This window comes from Lygodium microphyllum, chromosome 11 (genome assembly GCF_053477565.2).
Source record: "Lygodium microphyllum isolate KBCC chromosome 11, Lygodium_microphyllum_v1.1.10, whole genome shotgun sequence".
Lineage (NCBI taxonomy): Eukaryota > Viridiplantae > Streptophyta > Polypodiopsida > Schizaeales > Lygodiaceae > Lygodium > Lygodium microphyllum.
The window spans coordinates 160,258,612-160,278,657 of NC_141145.1; the positions used below are offsets into that span (position 1 = coordinate 160,258,612).

The 20,046-nt window shown below is 40.9% G+C and overlaps 1 protein-coding gene across 1 annotated transcript; it reads left to right on the top strand.

Moving 5' to 3' along the window:
- The first annotated feature begins 15,310 nt into the window (after window positions 1–15,310).
- Window positions 15,311–19,150, top strand: LOC148029582 (pentatricopeptide repeat-containing protein At2g03380, mitochondrial-like). Its single transcript, XM_087688452.1, has one exon. It carries the CDS (start codon window positions 15,643–15,645, stop codon window positions 17,815–17,817), a length of 2,175 nt encoding a protein of 724 aa, XP_087544578.1. The 5' UTR covers window positions 15,311–15,642; the 3' UTR covers window positions 17,818–19,150.
- Window positions 19,151–20,046: the final 896 nt, after the last annotated feature.

Consider the following 20,046-nt stretch of genomic DNA (forward strand, 5'->3'; position numbering starts at 1 on the left):
ACTCTTACGAACCACGGTCCACCAAAGAGATGCTCTATCCACTAAATGATTAGTGACACACTTGGTTTTATCTTTTTCAACGTATGTTTCCTCATGAAAGTAATCATCAAACTGACTGATGAATGCAAGAACAGTTTTTCCATCTCGAGTGCCATTGAAAGTACGAAATTTGAAATTTCTTTTACTTATCTTTGTTTCTTTGCGGATGGATTGAGCTTCAAGAGTCGCATCAATGGTTCGCCGAATAAGATCTTCGGATTGTGGTTCCTCTTGTCGGTAGTTGATCTTTGTAAATTGGCCAATTAAACTTGCAATGCTTGCCGGGCTCTTCGTTCTTCATCCAACTGCATCATAATTAAATCCAACTTTTTTTCCACCGTAGGTTCAGGAAGATCGCCTTCAGTTAAATCATCCATATTTTGTTCCATCATCCTGCAAAAATTCAAAAGACCTCACACTCTCAAAATCCAATTAGTGGGATGAGCGTAGCTTAAAGTCGGGTGTACAAGGCTTATAGATTTTTATTTGGCTTTCACGGTCTTCGTCTTTGGCAATTGCAGGATTTGAAATCTTTGTAAAATCTGTATTTGGTATTGGTTCAGCAAGTCTGCGCATGCGAACAGAGCCTTCCAAGGAACAACTTTGCAGTTCGGTGCTTCTGCGCAGGAACAGTCCTTATGGGAGTTTTGGGCACAAGTCAGTTCTGACTTCTGGTGACTTGACTGACTTGCAGAGTTGCAAACTTATGAAACTTGATCAACTTGGAGGATTTGTGTGACTGATGACTTGCTTGACTAAGCTTAAAGCTTAGGATGAATTAAACGACGAATTTTAGGGGGGGTCATTTTATGACGCTGTAAATTTCGGGATGCTGCCGCCGTTTTTTGATCAATTGAATTATTGAAGCTTTTTAAAGCTTCTAACTAAGCTTTTTACTAAAGTTTTATTAACTTTGAAGTGAAACTTGGAGATATGGAAGCTTATCTCTTCTCTATTGAAAAACGACTTAAAAGGAGAGATATTGACGTGGTCCTCCGCCATTGCAGGCCGGTCCTTCGCGATCAGAGGCTGTAAACAGAGGTTCTTGACCGCCAGGAATCTACCCATATCAACCGTTCGTGATGAGACTGACCATAGAGCTCGATCGTTCCAGGAGCTCCGCCTTCGCATTTAATGGGTAGCGATTTGAAGCTCTCAATCTCAGCTTCGCTCTGATAACACTGGTGCACAGATCGGATGCTGTATGCTCGTGTAGTGAACACCGGAAGGTCCCCAAGAACAAAAGAACTCTACTTTTTGCACAAAACTCAAGGTAGAAAGCATGCACGACATGAACAAGAGACCAATTAGGTGCAATTTTCCCCCATGCCTTGTGTGAGCGCTCCACAAAGCATGTATTCTATGTATTAATCATCTTCAAGCTCAAATAATAGCCCAAATTACAAAATAGCACGCTTTTGGCTTTTGAGTTTGCTTTAGCAAAAAATAGAAATAAAGCTAATGGGCAGGCGCCCAAAGAGTGAGGCATACCCAATACAATGTCCAAATACAAATATCATAATCGTGCGCCCATGCGCATACAAAATAATAAATAAATATCCAACGCCTCAATAAATAGGCGCGACAAAATATAGGCGCCATGCCTAAGGTACGCGCCCATCAAAATATAAGTGATAACTCGAATACATGCTATCCTCCAATGCTTTCCTCCGCCACTGCTGCTATCTCTACACATCAACTGAAGCATTCACAATCGTTAGTAAAATAATACAAGTAAACCGACAAAAGTGAATACCTAGCAGTCTTCAGCTACATAAATAAATCAATTAGTTAGAAATCAATCCTAACCTTAATTTATCACGAGTGCGCACTCTAAACTCATAAACATTTATTAATTTAATATGTATTTTGTGGAATCACCCGCTATATGGAATCACCCATGTACACACTAAATTAATGAAACGCCCAAAAAGGATAGGTGTCCCCATCAACTTCTCGCACAAAGAATCCACTTTGTGTATGAGCCCCGGTCAACAAAGTTTACGGAATCCACCGTAAAACCTCACGGAATCCACCGTGAAATATGCCTCCTGGCATCACTTATTCTCTTCTCTTCTCTTGCGTGCGCGGCTATGGAGGATGGAGCTTGGAGATGGAGGAGGCTTGAGGATGCTTGAGCTAGCATCAAGAATCGTGGAGCTACCGAGGTGTGTGAGGGAGGAGGCTACTCACATCGGCATCAAGGTAAGCTCACTACACTCGTAAGGTAGGCATGGCGCGTCGGCTATGTGAAAGGTAGCCATGGCCGCTCGGCTTGAAACGCTTGATCAATAAGCGGTTCGTAGGTCTCAGGGTAGATCTTGTACCTCCCCTTCAATTGGTCATCAAAGGGTACATTGGCCTTCTCCTCCTCTAGTTTCTCTAGTTCTAGTTCTTGGTCTGATTTCTGCTATAGTTTGTCCTCTTATTTCTCTAGTTCCAGTTCTTGGTCTGATTACTGCTATAGTTTGTCCTCTTGGTCTGCATGTTGCTTTTTTGGTTCCATTAGCAGTAGGTCAGGATGAGCTTGCTTTGGATGATCAAGATGATCAGTAAGTCCTTTTTGTTATTTTGTGCAATGAAGTAATGAATCATCAATATGAAATTCCTTATGTCAGCTTCAAGTATTGCAGTGTTCTATCTTTGTTAAGTGGATTGGAACCCAATTACATCGTATCATGTGGATTCAAACATTGTATCAATGGACTCAAAAGAAGGGATATTTTTATATCATTTTTACACCTTGTTATATACAAAAGGATGTAATATAGTTACAATTTGAATAAAAAAGGGTGTGCTTTATTCTTGAAAACATCATAGATAAGAGTATTTATAATTAGGCCTTGAGGGTACATGATATAGAGAATATACACTTATCTAACTCGTCAAGAGGATTAGGATTTGATGAGATGCTTGTTTAGGCTGGAATAAGGTTAATATGAGAATTGATTCAATAAAGAAGGTGAGACATCCAAATTATGTGTTGGAGAGCCATGGCTACATGATGAGATTGGTTATTCTCTCTTGATAAACGTGGCTTCATAGGTTGCACTAGTTTGATGGAGGCGAAATGTCTAGACTACATGGTACCCTAATAGAAAAAGTAGTACCTTGTAATAATGTCATGTTAAGGTTTGTTGATGAAGGACTCATTTTCTTGAATAAGAAATCCTCATAAAAAATAACACGTCTCACATAATACAATAAAAATCATATTAGTTAAGCATACCACAAATTTCCCTTTGTAAAATGTGCAAATGATATAAGCAGGAGCATTGATTAGTTCTAAATAAACGTTATTATGATGTTCATACTAGTGAAAATAAGATGTACCATGAAAGATAAGTTGATTTCTATGTATAATATTCTACCAAAAATATTGATGTGAATTTGACAAGCCAATCATTGCCCTTGTTGCATTTAAAAGAGTTTTATTCATTTCTTCCAAAATCCCCTTTTGTTGTGGATGGCATATTCATGCTTAATGGCTTATGCCAAGCCAAAGACCTTTAAATTTATTAGAAACATGCTCTCTTTTAGTCTTAGTTCTCAAGACCTTGATCTTGAAGTCATGCTAAGCTTTATTGCATTCTTTACATTTGTAAAATGTTTCCAAGACTAGATACTTGTGAGATAAGAAATAAATGGTGTGAAGTTGAGAAAGATCATCTACAAATGTGAGAAAACATTTGATGCTAAGTAAAAAGATTAGTTGATGGATCTCTAATGGACCAACAAATGTGTAAATGAGTGAGATCCAAGGGTTGAGATGTAAATGTGTTTGACTAAGTATATGGATGATGGGCGGATCTATGCAATGCACATGATGCACAAAAGGAGAAACTTTAAAATAAGAGTTGTAATTCCTAGGTCTAGTTTTTGAAGGAGAATTTCTTGAGAAGTAGTTGAAGTAAGAAAAGGGGGAGCATGTTTAGAACAAAAATTTTAAAGCCCAAGAGAGTATAACTTTGCTAGTTTTGGACAAGTGAGTTTTATAATACTGGTTGGCAAAATAGACATATGAAGAACACATTGATAGTTGTAGAAATGAGCTCATAAACGAGGATTTGATGTAAGTTCATTTATGCTCAAAAGCTTTTTCTTCATGTTGGGAACAAAATATCAAGAATGTACTTGAACTTTGATGGTACCATATCCTTGAATATATTGAATGTTTAAGTCACCCATAACTACTTGTAGTGGAGAAGTGGTAACTTGAAAGTCATTAAGCCTTCATTTCTTGAAGTCAATGTGATGTGCTACCCTCTAGTTATGGAACAAAGAAAAATCATTGGATTTATTGATTTGGTGCTATTTCCATAATAATAATATGTGCTTCTTTCTCCTCTTCATATGATCTAACTATTAACTAGATAGGCTTTCCCTTTGTGTTTATAGGCTCCCTTCTCCTTCACCCTACAATCTTCCTCAATATATCATGTCTCTTGGCATGATTATAAACTAGATAATAATGTGGATACTCGCTAAATGGCTAGTCTTAAAACAAGTTGATATAAATTTGGTTTTTGATTTGACGTTTATAGGATGCCTTTAGAGTTTTTGAATTGCCACTGATATTTGTTTTTGGCAACCCATGGATGTTTTGGAGAGAACTTCTGATGAGCAATTAAGAGAGTAATGGCTTTGAAAGAAGCTAAAGAGGACAAGGACATGACATTTTACAAGACCTACTCTTATTTGGCATCATTGATCGAAGTTTGAAGACTAAAATTTTGAGTAGATAATTGTGTGGTAATGAATGCCTCCACCATTAGGGAAGGGCTAGGAATAAGTATATAAGTTAAAATTCACCAAGAATAATGAGACTTGAAATGATGACTTCATTGATTGGCTTCTATAATAGAAATTAGAATTTATTGATGGATTGATCCTCTTGCATATCAAAGGTGGCTAATTTTTTTAACATGATAGCTTGATATACTATATCAGTATGCTCATAAGACATCATGAAGTAATTCCAAATGTATTTTCATTACAAGGATATAGGCACATAGCCACGGCGGTTTCTGACGTAAATTAGTGGTGTCGCTATTTGTGTCACAAATAGCGATGGTACTCATGTGAAAAAACTCGGGCCAAAACCCGAGCGTGTCATTTTGCACGAATGAACGAAAGAGAGAGCGAACTACATCTTGTGTTTAAGAGGGAGAGGGAGAAGGAAAGCTTCTCACTGCGGCCGCCGCAATTTGCGAAGAAGAGGAGGAAGTGTACAAAGGGTGAAGAGGAGCCGTCGTCGCGAAGAGCCGTCAAATCCATCCTCCGGCCTTTGTGGCGAGTGCATTGTTTCCTCTTGCTTTGTTTTTTTTTTCTCATTTTCTTTTGCTTGTTTTTGTTAAAAATCATGTGTACTGAGAGAGAAAGAGAGGAAATGAGAGAGGGAGAGGAAGAGAGAAAAGAAAAGAAGGAACGAGAGAGAGAGAGAGAGAGAGAGAGAGAGAGAGGGGGGGGGGGGGGAGAAAACATTAAACATAATAGAGAAAGAGAGAAAGAGAGAGGGAGAGAGGGAGAGAGGAGAATGAATGAACAAAAAACAAAGAGAGGGTAAGATCATGTAGTAGTAGTTGTTGTTGTTTTATTTCTTCTTTTCTTTTTTTCTTGTTTGTTGTTGTTGTGGTAGTAGTAGTGATAGTAGTAGTTATTGTTGTTTAATTTCTTCTTTTCTTGTTTGTTGTTGTGGTAGTCATTGTTTAATTTCTTCTTTTCTTGTTTGTTGTTGTTGTTGTTGTTGTGGTAGTGGTAGTGGTAGTCATAGTCGTGGTTGTAGTAGTAGTAGTAATAGTAGTAGTTTTCTTGTTTTTTGTTGTTGTTAATGTTATTATAGTAGTTTTTTTTCTTTTCTTATTTATTGTTGTTTAGTTTTCTTGTGTTGTGGTTGTTGTTATTGTTGTTGTTGTAGTAGTTTTTTCTTCTTTTCTTGTTTGTTGTTGTTGTTGGTGGTGTTTTTTCTTCTTTTCTTGTTTATTGTAGTGGTAGTGGTAGTGCTAGTGCTAGTGATAGTAGAGAGAGAGAGAGAGAGAGAGAGAAAGAGAAAAAGAAAGAAGGAACAAGAGAGAGGGAATAAACATACAACATAATAAAGAAAGAGAAAAAGAGAGAGAGATGGAAGGAGAGAAGAGAATGAATGGATAAAAAACAAAGAGAGGGTAAGATCTTGTTCTTTAACATCTTCTTTTCTTGTTTGTAGTAGTAGTAGTAGTAGTAGTAGTAGTAGTAGTAGTAGTAGTAGTAGTAGTAGTAGTAGTAGTAGTGGTGACATACATTAATTTGTGGGTGGATGGAGTCTTTATATATGTTAATTTTATTGTGTTACAAGAGAATAAATCCATTCTCAAACAATTTAAGAAAGAAAAAAAAAGATAACAAAAACAAATTGTTTGTCATAACGTAAACCAAATGGAAAACGATGAAGGTCGTGATGTTCAAGATCGTGAGGCGTATCTTAATCAGCGTGTCCCATGTCCTTGCTCTCAATGTAAGCTGGCAATTAGACGAAAACGTTGATGGTCTATAGAACACGTACAATGCTTCAACGAGTTTCAATCAGAGATCATTGATTAGGGGATTTCAGATTTTGAGCAAATGGTAAGAAAAGTATATGTCAATCATGCATTGTACTTGCAAGCTAATTGAATATCATATACAAAAACATTGGGTGTGGCTGGCAAATTTTCTATCCACGGAGGTATGGTCTCGTCCCTAGGAGGAGTGCACCCTTTGTAGCCAGTTAGAAGAGTTTGTGGGCATACAATGGATAAAGTGCCTAAGCCAATCCACCACTTGGAAGATACTACCCAATCTATACCGTCAATACTAGAGGAGATAGGCAGCTTTCCAAACTTTCCTACAATCTTGGAGCCTGAGATGGAGGCAATGATCGATGCATTGATGCCTATGGATGTTGAGATATCTGATCCGCTTAGAGAGAAAGCATCCATATCATTATATGATGGGTACCGAGTATCTCGCCTGAAGATAGTGCTTGTACTCCTAAAGTGTGTAAGCAAAATATGGGTGGAGCGATACAAGTGTGACCGAGTTATTCAAGTACCTTATAAGTACGCTTCGTTGATTTCTTTTCGACACTATCATTTAAAAAAATGTGATTTTTCAAGGTTTTTAATGATTTTTTTTTCAGATTACTGAAGTATCATATATTACCACTTGCAAATACCATGCCTGAGTCTTGTGATGATGCGCGACATGTTTTACGAAAGCTTGGCATGGACTACAATAGCATCCATGCATGTATCAACGATTGCATACTATTTTGAGGAGAATATGAGACTATGGAGACATATCCAAAGTGTGGTACTCACAAGTATCGACAAGACTTGCAAGGGAAAACCATCCCTTAAAAACTTATTAGACACTTTTCACTTATCCCCCGCATAAACCACATGTTTCGTACGTCCGGCATGGCGAGCTTAACAACGTGGCATGCACAGAATAGATCCACAGATGGAGTTCAACGAATATCAACGGACTCACGCGCATGGAGCCACATTGACTCTACCTTCCTAAACTTTGCTCGAGATCCAAGGAATCTTTGGCTCGGTCTTGCTATGGATGGTGTGAAGCCATTCGATTTGCGCTCAACTTCTTATAGTGTGTGGCCTATAGTCCTTGTCAACTACAATATCTCTCCATGGCTTTCTATGAAGAAAGGATATCTCATCCTTGGCTTGCTCATTCTCGGCCGCTACAAAGCCAAAAATATAAACGTGTATCTTCATCCATTAGTCGATGAGCTTAAGATTTTGTGGGAGGAGGGGGTCACCGTGCAAAATATGAGCAAGCGCAATGGTCAACGGTCTGCCAATATTTGAGCCATTCTCATGTGGACCATGCATGACTTTCTGGGATTTGGAGAGTGCTCAGGTAAGTAGGCTTTCGTTCTTGTTGGTAATATCTATCATAGCTCGTTCAAGTTTGTATTCATTGGATAGAGGTGTTGGGATAGGTCTGGTTACCTCAGGCTATCATGCATGTCCATTGTGTGGGCCATAATTAGACTTTCGAAGGTCACGAACCATGAAGAAGATGGTATATCAAGGACACGCCACTTTCTTGCCAGAGGGCCATGAACTCAGGGAAGGTTTTCTTGGCGACCTCTAGCACGTATGAATGCCCAAAGCTGGTACGAGCTAAAAATGGTCTACACGGAGTCACATCCAAACGGAATGCGACGGTTCTCACTTTTCTACGAGTTACCGTATTGGACCCACTTACAGATCAACCACTTGTTGGATCCCATGCATATTTTCAAGAACGTGGGCAGCTTACTATGGGACCACATCATAGGAAAGAGAGGACCACATCACAGGAAAGAGAGACACTATAGGAGCACGAATGGATTTGAAGGAGGTAGGCGAGATGGAGGCGCTTTGGCTGCAGTAGAGTGCTAATGGTCACTTGCAGCTACCTCGCGCTCCTTGGATTTTGTCCACTAAAGAAGAGCGCATTGTGAAGCAAATAGTCAAGTCTATCCACACTCGGGTATGATGTATTCTCTCAGGTCTGCATTTTCTAAAGACGATCAATTATCTTAGGGCTAAAATCCCATGATTGGCATAAGATATGTCAGGTTTGTACTACGAATGGATTGTAAGTGGCCTATGTATTTTGCTATTTGGAGTGTAGTCATTGTTCATAATGCTTCCTCGTTTGTGGCAGTTTGTACTATCGATCACGATCACAAGATGCCTTACTCCAAAAATACGCGGGGCAATTTACAAGTAGTCAACTTTAGTGCAATGGATCTCACAGAAGGAGATTAAGACATCCTCTATTAAATCCGCAAGGCGGAGAGCAGTGGAGACGATCTATCTCTTTGAGAAATACCTACCTATCAGCATGCTCACGATACAAATCCACCTTCTTATGGATCTTGTAGATGAAGTGGAGATTGTTGGACCTGTCCATACGCGATGGATGTTCTTCTTGGAGCGCTTCATGAAAACCCTGAAAGGCTTTGTGCGACAATGAGCTCAGTCAAAAGGTAGGATGGCTAAAGGTTGGTTGGTGTCCGAGACATTACTACATATTTCACAATGGCTACCAACCGTGGATTCAAACAACAATATGTTATGGTCGCTGAAGGATGATGATAGACTGACCGGAGATGTGGAAATGGGGTAGAAAAAAGAATGGATGCTCCAATGGAGGAGAAAGTGAATCACTTTTGTATGTTGTACCATGCCTCCATGGAGACGTGGCTCACCAGGTACCTGCAAGCTAAGAAAGATCGGGAAGAAACATGATCTGAATTTCGACATAGTATGCACCATCAAGTGATTTGATATCCCGAGGGCATGGAGGAGATACCACAGTTTATGTCAACGCGATGGTTGCATGGAGCTTTGACCGCAACGTCTCACGAAGGGGTGGAGGTCTCAACTGAGGAGTGGGAATTCTCGAGGGGATGTAGTCCAAAGGTGATGACGTGTTTAGGGTTTATCGTATCTATATTTTATATGTCACAACTAATTGAGTGTTTCAATATACAGTACAAAATATATAGTGTGGCATGGTCGTGCATACGACATTTCTGCATGGAGCGTATTTACAAAATGTGGTCCACAACAGATTGTGGTATCATGGCAAAGTTCAAGCAAGAGAGTCGACGACAGGCAATGGATCCAAACATGATTATAGATGAGATGGAGTATTTTGGAAACTTGCAAAGTATTGTCATGGTGGATTACCGTAGCTTCTCCATGATCCTATTCGATGCGCAGTGGTTCAAAGTGGTACTTGAAGGAGCTGAAGCAACAGTTCGACGAGGTCCATCTGGATTTCTCGAAATAGATTCCGAAAAAAAAGGGACAGATTTGCGCGACACATTTGTGTTGCCGACCCATTGTGAACAGGTGCATAAACTCATGTTTTTTTTAATTGTATTACCACATGGTGCATGTCACAAAAGTTAAATCTCTCTTGTACGTGATTTCGAACAGGTAATTTTCTATCCAAACCCCTGACAACCTCAAAGGTGGTATGATATATCTTCAGCTCCCCGAAGTGCAAGAGTATATGATCAAACCGATGTTTCGAGCATAGATGAGAACAGTATGCAAATAGAGAGGTCGATATTGCAAGGGTGGAGGCCACCGAAAGCTTGGAGCATATAGATGAGCCAAAATCGGGTAACAATGATGGAAATACATGAGTCCAAGAATTCTTTGAGAACGAGGTGGACTCATCCTTTTGTGGTGACATGTCTATCGACCTTCCAGTGTATACGGAGTTGTATCAGGAGATTAACATGGGACCATAGGGTACTTCATACTTGGAGCACCCACCTACTCAATTCGTTGACGAATCGCTTATAAGGTTACATAAGATATGCATTTTAAGTAAGATCATTTTTTAAAGATTTATATTACCGTGCTTTGTATGATTTATATTGATTATGCTAACATCAATTTTTGTCTGTGCAGGTGACCTTTGTGGATACTTAGATTAGCATGATGAGTCAAGGGATGAGCGACAAGGAGCTACAGGAGATCCTCACGTGTATGTCTCCAAATCAGACGACTCGATTTAGAGATATGGCGAATCAGAACCTGTCTCGGACACCATCAGGCTGTTCTATTAGATCTACTTCGATGCACTCTGATACTTTAGTTTCCAGCAGACGAGGTCGACACCCCAGGCTTGGACTAGATGGAGGGAGTGGTTCAGGTGCTGCGGAGACCTAGATGCAGTGAGCCCGTGGTCGGCTCAGGATACAGGTGCTACTTCTCGCTCTTGTGGCGATTCGAGAGAGTGTGGCTCAGGTGGTTGTTGTGGAGGTACAGACGCAGTATCTCCATCTTGTCGTTCTACCAGAGTTGCATCACCTGTAGGATTTGTCACACCTATGGGAATGTCTACTCCAGTCACTCCAGCTTTTGCTTAGCCATCCGTAAGTGGCACCCCTATGGGTGCTACTCTGAGAGATACTACCCCGTAGATACACCAGATATAGAGGGTTCTCCTAGATATGCCTAGAAGTGTGGTCGTAGGTGGGAGAGGACACATCTTAGGCATACCCCAAAGGGGTATGGATACCTTGTAGATGATAGGACAGGAGCCATCATCATGAATGATAAGGAGAGGAGGGTGATGGCTCGTATGAGAGAGTTTTTGACTATGTTTTGGGGTCTCCTCCTACAAGTGGGCTCCTTCAAGTTATTACGTCTGAGTGTGTTCCTTGTTATTGAAAACAATCCTCAACTCACGTACACTCACTGTTGGGTGCTCTATTGTGCACAGTGCAAAATTAGGCTTTCCGTTTGTTTGGTGCACTTGTGTAAAAGAAATCACTGTGGGATGCGCAAATGAAACAAAACAATCATACAGGTATGGCTACCCCCTTAGCTTGTCTACGACCTAGTATGGATCTAAGTGCAGTCTCTAGTAGCTCCTAAGGATTGTCCATGTCTATGCTACTATCTGTACACTCCATCAGGGTTGATTTACCATATAAAGGTTGATTTTTGGCTCTAAGTCAAGTTGGTCTCTTTGCTGCTAGAGGTTGCTTCTAGACCGTGTACAGTTGCAATTTTCTCTAGTTTTTGGCTTCGATGAGCCAGGTCAGGTTTCTAGGGGTGCACTGGGATGTATCCTGACTGGTCTTGAGCTAGGCAAGTGGTCATGGTTTAGTGTTTTCATGTTCTGTGCCCTGGTGATCCAAATCCCAGAATTAACTATCCGATTCTGGGTGGTCCCCGATTTTGGGAGTTAGACAGTCCAAGTCTGGCGTCCGATCAAACCAGGCTAGTCTGACTCAAAGTTTGGTGTGATTTTTCGTGTGGTTCAATTGTTCACTAGTCCGGTCAGATCGGGTGATCCAATCGAGGCACGCCCGATTGAGGCGAATCCGATTGGACAAGTTGTCCTACTGGTTGGTGGAGAGTCAGATCGGATGAGGTTGGTTCGACTAGACTCGTCAGACGGTTCGACTATCTTAGTCAAACAGCCCGACTATCCGACTCTGAGAGTTAGACAACTACAACACAGTCTGACTAGACAACGCACAAGTGTAATGATACGATTTTTCTTGATTTCTCCTAACGCTTGCCACGGCCCCCTATCATATCTTCCAGATCACATCAATGGCATATAAAGAATATTCTTTCATACCCATCAGCCAAAAACACCAAAATCAAAGAGCGTGATCTCCTTTGTGATTAGCATATATATATATATATATATATATCTCAAGCTCTCTCACAATCACAAATGGTCCAATGAGGTCCTTTTCCCCACCCTTGGGGTTTTTAGGGTCCTGCCCCACTCATTCCTTACCTCCAAGTTCACTCCCCTTGATCCTTAGGCTTCCAAATCCCCTTTTTCTTCAGATTTCCCTTGGCTGTACCATGTTTACAGCAGCCAACCCTATTGTTCACTCACACTGTTTTGATCCTATCCTACCTAATGCAAGCAAAAATCACAAGATAATGTCCATGCTTCTTTAGCCTACTCATCTACACATTCAAACCCAAAAATACTTACTTGTTTTCAACGATTAACACTCCTAAATCTCCTATCTACCTCAAGCACCGGTTCTGGGATGAAACCCTACTTCCATGCTCGATTCGAAGCGCGTGGTGCTCAAGGCTCGAATCTGTCGGCATCCTAGCAAAACAGAACCAAAATGAAGGGAGCTCTCTCGCTTAACCCCCGAGACCTACTGACCACTTATTGGTCAAGCGTTTCAAGCCAAGTGGCCATGGCTACCTCTCACATAGCCCACACGCTTTCCCTACCTATGGGGTGTAGTGAGCTTACCTTGATGCCCAATCAAGTACCCTCCTCTCCCGTGCACACCGGTAGCTCCACGATCCTTGATGCAAGCTCGAGCAACCTTGATTCCTCTCCATCAAGCTCCATCCTCCATAGCCACATGAGACAAGAGAAGAGAAGAGAAGAGAAGAAGTTGAAGAGAGGAGACGGGGAGCTTCTTCTCCTAGATCCCTCACTCTCACACACTCTCCCTCACTCTCTCACCTCCCTCACTCAAGCACACACAAGAAGGCAAGAAGAAGAGAAGAAGGAGATGCTTTTTGCCACACACCAAGAATGAGAGTTTCTATTAACTTTTTAGCTTATATACATGCCCTCTTTCCCTTGGGCGGTCATCCCCTTTTTACATGGTGACCGTGGCCTAGGCCTTTTTTCCCTTTGCCCTAACTTCCTAGCTTAGTCCTACCGTCCGTCCATGGTTACAAATTGCATAGGAGGGATCTTGGCACTCTTTTACAAAGATTTTGGCTATGCCTTAATATTTAGAGGTACGCCTTCTCACTTTTGGCTCTTTTGCAACTTCTATGGTTACCTTGGACTTCTACTCATTGTTCTCATGCTTTTGGATTTTTTTCGGGTCCGTTCCCTTGTGAGGTGCCTTTTCCTTTTTTCCACCTTGCACTTTTCCTCTTGATGCCTCTTTTTCCACTTTCTCTACTCTGCAGTAAACATCTGTAAACGGTGAACACAGTTGAAACTACAGTATACCCAAAAATTGTTATTGTTGGACCCGGTTGTAGGTCCAAAATAGAGGCCAAAATGACCTCAAATGCTAAAAATCGCTATTCTTCTTGCTCAATAAGTTTCACTTCATTTAGAGAGTGTAGCCCTACCAGCCTTAAGAGCCTCCTATAAATATAACCTAAGGCAAATCAAGCAAGGTGGAAGAGCTTCTTACCCATTGCTTATTTGCTTGCTTTCATACTCCAATGCCTTCACCTTAGCCTTCAATCGAGCTCTGCACAGCCATGGGATGGCTCTAATACCATGAAAATAAACAAGAGCGAAGAGAGATGAAGCATTTGAGAGCACATACACAAAAGCAATGAAGACTTGAGTACACACAGAGATAGGGTTGAAATCTTCTTCTTTTTCTTTCTTCTTCTTCCACACAAAAGAACTAAGTCTACAACATGATAAAAGACTAATATAAAAGTACATAATATATGTACACACGATCACTAAGTGTGAGCCCACTAAGAAAAGAACACATTTCACAATGAATGTGCCATAAAAAGCTTATACTTATCTTTCACAAATACATTGATAATTATATATATACACACACATATATATAAATAATACTATTATACATTACGATTACTATATGGATTCACTTAAAGATCATTTATACTTGATGATTCTTAAAAAATATTAAATCACCTAATTTTGCCTAATAATTTGCTCACCATAGCACAAAATGCATTAGTTCCTTACTATCTATCCACCATTCAAATGCGACCAGTATCGCATGTGATGCTTATGTGAAAATAATACTTAAAAACAAGGAACAATTGAGCAAATCAATACTCAAAAATGATGAGAGTGCATATTTTGGGCAAAACTATAAAATTAGACTAAGAGGCCGACTTTGGCTAATATTAACCTAAAAACTATGCGTATTTAGTTAAAACCATCCCTAACACAAGTTATAGCCCTTTTAATAAGCTATACATGTTTGAGCTCAAAAATTTGGCTAAATCTAGGTCACTTTGAAGGTCTGCTTCAGAGGCAAAGAACTTTCTAAGTATTCAAAGTCAGTTCAAGATGATAACTATAAAGTTTTAGATAAGGAAAATTTCTATAAATCATATCTACATTCAAGGTCACATTAGGATTGAAATATTTTGCATAATATCTAGAATTTGTAAAAGTTACCTCTAATAAGAATTGTAGATCTTTTCAATCTAAGTTCTCCTAAAAATAAATATAGTCACCATGAGAAAAAGTGCCGCCACTGAGAGTGCATTCTGTGTTTTTGCACCATTACCACATCATAATCATCGTGTGTGATGCACTTCCAAAACAAAGTTGCTTTGAATCTCACCGATTAAGCCTTGAACATTAAATAAAGCCAACTTAAGATTGTCCTGCATGGTTACCTTGCAACTTTTTTCCAGGTTCAACTCTTTCAAACCCTTTATCTCCCCTCCCAAAACCCTCCTATTCTTTGAACCATTTGCTGTTTTTCAAGGTGTCATGCTTTCCTATGCCCCTTCGGCATTCGCTGTTTTTCAAGGTGTCATGCTTTCCTATGCCCCTTCGGCATTCATCTGAGTAGTAAATCAGCCTAGGTAAGTAGCTCCATAAATTCCGGTATTACTATTGGCCATAGCCATCTAAAATCTTAGCATCAATACTTGGGTATTCTTGATCCAGCTAACTAAGTGAGAAGAACTTTATGGATGTTGGCAAATGTATTATTTCCCTTGCGCCTTCCATCCTTTAGGAATTGAAGCTTTGCTCCAAAAGTTTTCAATTTGCGAAGGGTTGATCCAAGTACTGTCACGGAGTTTCACTCTTTAAGCATTCCAACTTGTCATCGTACATGGAAAGGGCCATGCCATTCATTATTCATGAAAATTCGAGGTTTAACCTCCCTTCAGTTATAGAAATGGCGAGTACCTGCAATTGGGTTCTTGGCTCCCTTCCGAGCACTCCATTCCATACGCTAAGCTCGGAGCTGGTTAAGTTACATGCCAGGGCGCTCGATCAAACCTGACCAATTTGCCAACCCGTCTTTTTCTCTGCGACCATGGCGTGGCTTAATGACTTGACCGTCTGTGTGATTCTATGGCTTTGCAGGCATTGAATTCACAAACCCACTGCAATGACATGCACAGACATGGCATCCCTACTGAAGGAGCCCTTCAGAGGCCTCTCCCATTTCTGAGACAATCGGAACAGCAAGGTAAGCGCAATGCCTTCTTGCAATTTCGATCTACCTCATCACGCGGAATCAGGGATTGGCCCCAGGTTCCCCAGCTCCCGACGAGACAGGCCCGACCGTGGATGAATGTTTGGTATAATCCGGCTAGGATCGAAGAGGAGTTGAGAAGGAGAAGCCCAGCCAAAGCTGAAGAATCCTATACTGTATGGAAGGGCCAAGAGGACTGTACTGCCCTTTTGAATTCAATCAAGAAATGTGGAAGAAAGAAGGATCTATGCAGAGGAAGCAGGATACATGCTCATGCTGTCCAAACAGGGTTGCTCAAGAGCAACATTCACATTGGCACTGCCCTGCTCCGAATGTATGCCAAGTGCGGTGCATTTGCACAAGCACAAGAAGTGTTTGACAGGCTTCCAGTACGGGATGCTGTCTCTTGGACTGCATTGATTGGTGGATATGCAGAGCACGGCCTTGCTGAGGAAGCTCTAAAGTGCTTTGAATGGATGCAGGATGAGGGTGTCGCCCCAGATGCAATCACTTTCTCTTGTATCTTGAAGGCTTGCGGTAACATAGGAGCAACCCAAAAAGGTGAAGAGATACATGCAGAGGTATGCAGGCTGGGGTTATTGGAAAACCATGATGTTGTTCTTGGCACTGCATTGCTGGACATGTATGCTAAGTGCGGTGCACTTGCAGAAGTGCAAGAAGTGTTTGATGGTCTTCCAGTACGGGATGCAGTCGCTTGGAATGCGCTAATCACCGGATATGCCCAGCAAGGCCTTGGTAAGGAAGCTTTAGAATGCTACAGGCAGATGCGGGATGAGGGCTTCTTCCCAGATGCAGTCACCTTTGTTTGCATTTTGAAAGCTTGTGGCAGCATAGGAGCAATAGAGAAGGGTGAAGAGATACATTCTGAGGTCCACAGACAGGGGTTACTGGAAAACAAGTATATTGTCCTAGGCAATGCATTGGTGGACATGTATGCCAAGTGTGGTATGCTAGCAAAAGCACAAGAAGTGTTTAATGGGCTTCTAGTACGGGATGTGGTTTCTTGGACAGCATTAATTGCTGGATATGCCCAGCATGGGCATGGTAAAGAAGCTATTAGTTGCTTTGAGCAGATGCAAGATGAGGGTGTCTCTCCAAACACAGTCACCTTTGGTTCGGTTCTAAAAGCTTGTGGCAGTGTTGGTGCAACTGAGCAGGGGGAGAAGATACATGCCCAGGTTCGGAGGCTGGGGTTATTAAAGCATCATGATACCTTTCTTGGCACTGCATTGGTGGACATGTATGCCAAGTGTGGTGCACTTGCAAAAGCACAGGAAGTGCTTGATGAGCTTCCAGCAGGGAATGCAGCTGCTTGGACTGCATTGATCACTGGATACACCCGGCATGGGCATGGTGAGGAAGCTTTGAAGTGCTTTGAGCAGATGCGAGGTGAGGGCTTCTCTCCTGATGCAATTACATATGCTTGCATTTTGAAAGCTTGTGGTAGCATAGGAGCCACAGAAAAGGGGGAAGAGATGCATGCCGAGGTTCGCAGGCAGGGATTACTGGGAAACAATGACACTGTGCTAGATACTGCATTGGTGGACATGTATGCCAAATGTGGTACACTTGCAAAAGCACAAGAAGTGTTTGATGAGCTTTCAATACAGAATGTAGCCTCCTGGAATGCTCTAATTGCTGGATATGCTCGGCTTGGCAAGACTAAAGAGGTTTTCAACTTATTCAGCAAAATGACAGGAAGACGTGTGGAGCCGGATGGTGTCACATTCATTGCTTTGTTTACTGCTTGCAGTCATGCAGGTCTCGTGGAGGAGGGTCAAACATACTTTGACATCATGAGCACTGTCTATCATATCATCCCAACGTCAGTACACCAAATATGCATGGTTGATCTTTTCAGTCGTACAGGGCACTTTGACAAGGCAATAAACATGATTGAGAAGGTACCAGATTGTGATTTATGGTTGGCTCTATTGGGTGCTTGTCAAAAAGGGGGAATTGTGGAGCTTGGGAGATGGGCCTTTGAGCATGCATTACAGTTTGGTGATAAGTGTTCTGCGTGTAAGTAATGATGCAGCTGCTGGCATGTAAAAGCAAAGGGACAAAGTTGAAACTTTAGTATCAATATTTGCGCATGGAAGATACCAGTACATTGTTTGTGGAGCTCTTCTTTCATTTACTTTCAGAAATAGGAACCATCTTCAAATTGGACTTGAGTATGCAAATGCAAACCTGAAGCACATCTCCAAAAGTTACAGGAGGAATGGTATTCTCCATGTTAGCATTGGGTCTCACAAGCCCTTTCAAATGACATGGTGAAAGATTTGCCATTGCATGTGCTGTCAGCAATACATGTGTTAAAACATGTGAACACGTTCCAGAAAAAGTGCATCTCTCTGCCATCTGGACTACATTAATCCCCTTACAGTGCCCACTAAGCATTTTGAATCATCGTAAGGTGCAGATGCTGTCTTGCAGATCACTTTTGCCAGCTAGAATATCAAACTTGGTACCTCACCACATACTTGATTCACATAAGCAAGTCTATGCTTGAGCCACCTTCTTTATCTGTGAGGTTCCAATGCTTAGGACAGAGCTGGGATAATTGAAATTGGGGCTGCATCTTGAGTCACTAAATGAAATGGCCAAACCTCCTTGCAATGCAATGTATTTGCCAAAAGTGTAACTGTGCTATATATGGATGCATAACAGTACGGTGTAAAAATTACTGAGATGATGTAGAAAAGCCTATGTGAGTATGAGCAGGTTTAGCATATGGAGGTCTATCAAGCCTTGTACCAGGAGACATGCTGAAAAAAAGGACCTTGAAGCCAAATCCCCTGACCGGGCGGATCCAATAGGATGTCTTTAGACCACTATTAGGTAGGCCTTCTTGAGCACCAGCAGCCACGGGTCAATCAGGTGAGCTCCTCTGAGGTGGGAACTTGTAGAATTATCCCGCAAATCTTCCATTGGTATTTGCTAACACTCACCATAGAATGGCTGTTTCATATGTATGAGTAGAGCAATAAACTCTTAGAATTGAGTGTTCTCTTTCCGTTAAAGTTTTATGTCATCATCGGTGCTCTGCCAGAAACAGAATTATGCAGGAACTTGAACCCTTGACAGCAGTTCCTGCAGACCATTAATCCATTAACCATGTCCCATCTGAATAACATGATCAGCTTGATGGTTTTTGGATAGAGACAGCTAGAGACCTGTATTAGGAACCCAGCTTAAGAAGCCTTTCATTCAATTAAACTACCAGATCACTTCAAGCATCTATTCCCCCTTTTTTTTTGGCTTTTTTTCTGAGAGGACACACACACCTGAAAAAACACAAGGAAGGACCCCTCCCCTCCAAATATTAGCTGAGAGAGCAAGCAAGAGCCACCTTACTGCTCTAAGCCTATATGGACAAAGATAAAAAAGCTTTATGTGGCTGTGAGCAAGCGCATTGGTTATCATAGTATATTGCCTCCTATCATCATCAACTAACATCAAAAGTATCACACACCTCGTACCTCATTCCTTGACAAACATTTAAGAACATCTTTAACATTTAATGCGCCAATATAGTATTCCATTTTGGATTTTAGAACAAAGCAAATCTAAGTGAAGTGTAATGTTGTCATTATAATGAGGGGAGTCATTAAAATCCCTGCATGCGAGTGTGTTGTGTTTCCAAGGACACTATCACATAGAATTCCACATTTATGCATGAAGCCCAGGCATGTACAAAGCATAGACAACCACTATGTTATACATTTCTTGTTATTGCACACATTGGACTACCAATTGTCTACCATGTTGAACATTATAGGTAGTCATTGTCTACAAATTATGTCCAAGTAACATATATACACTCAATAAGATGTTGAATTATGTGTTCAAAAAATTGGCTTGGCTTACAAAAGAGTTTGTACACAAAGCTAGATTTAGCTTAACTTATAAAAAAGAGACATAATACAGTCTAAAACTACGAAAGAGGCATTTTCAAAAAAGAGATTTTCTATATGCATGCCTCTTATTGATGCCCATGGGGCTCTCCTTGAGAAGTACATGTCATGGAAGAGGATTAGGATCTCCTCGTGACAATATATGCATCATACATGAAGTAAGGGTGATATTCTCGAGGGGTCCACCTATAAGAAATCATTTATATAACGTGCGTTCAAACAATATTAAGAAATATCATTTCTTTACATGTTATAAGGCTTTAAAATGACCCTTTTTATTTTACTTAACTTGAGGATTTTTTTCAAATTGTAATTAAAAAATCCCATTTGTGAATATAT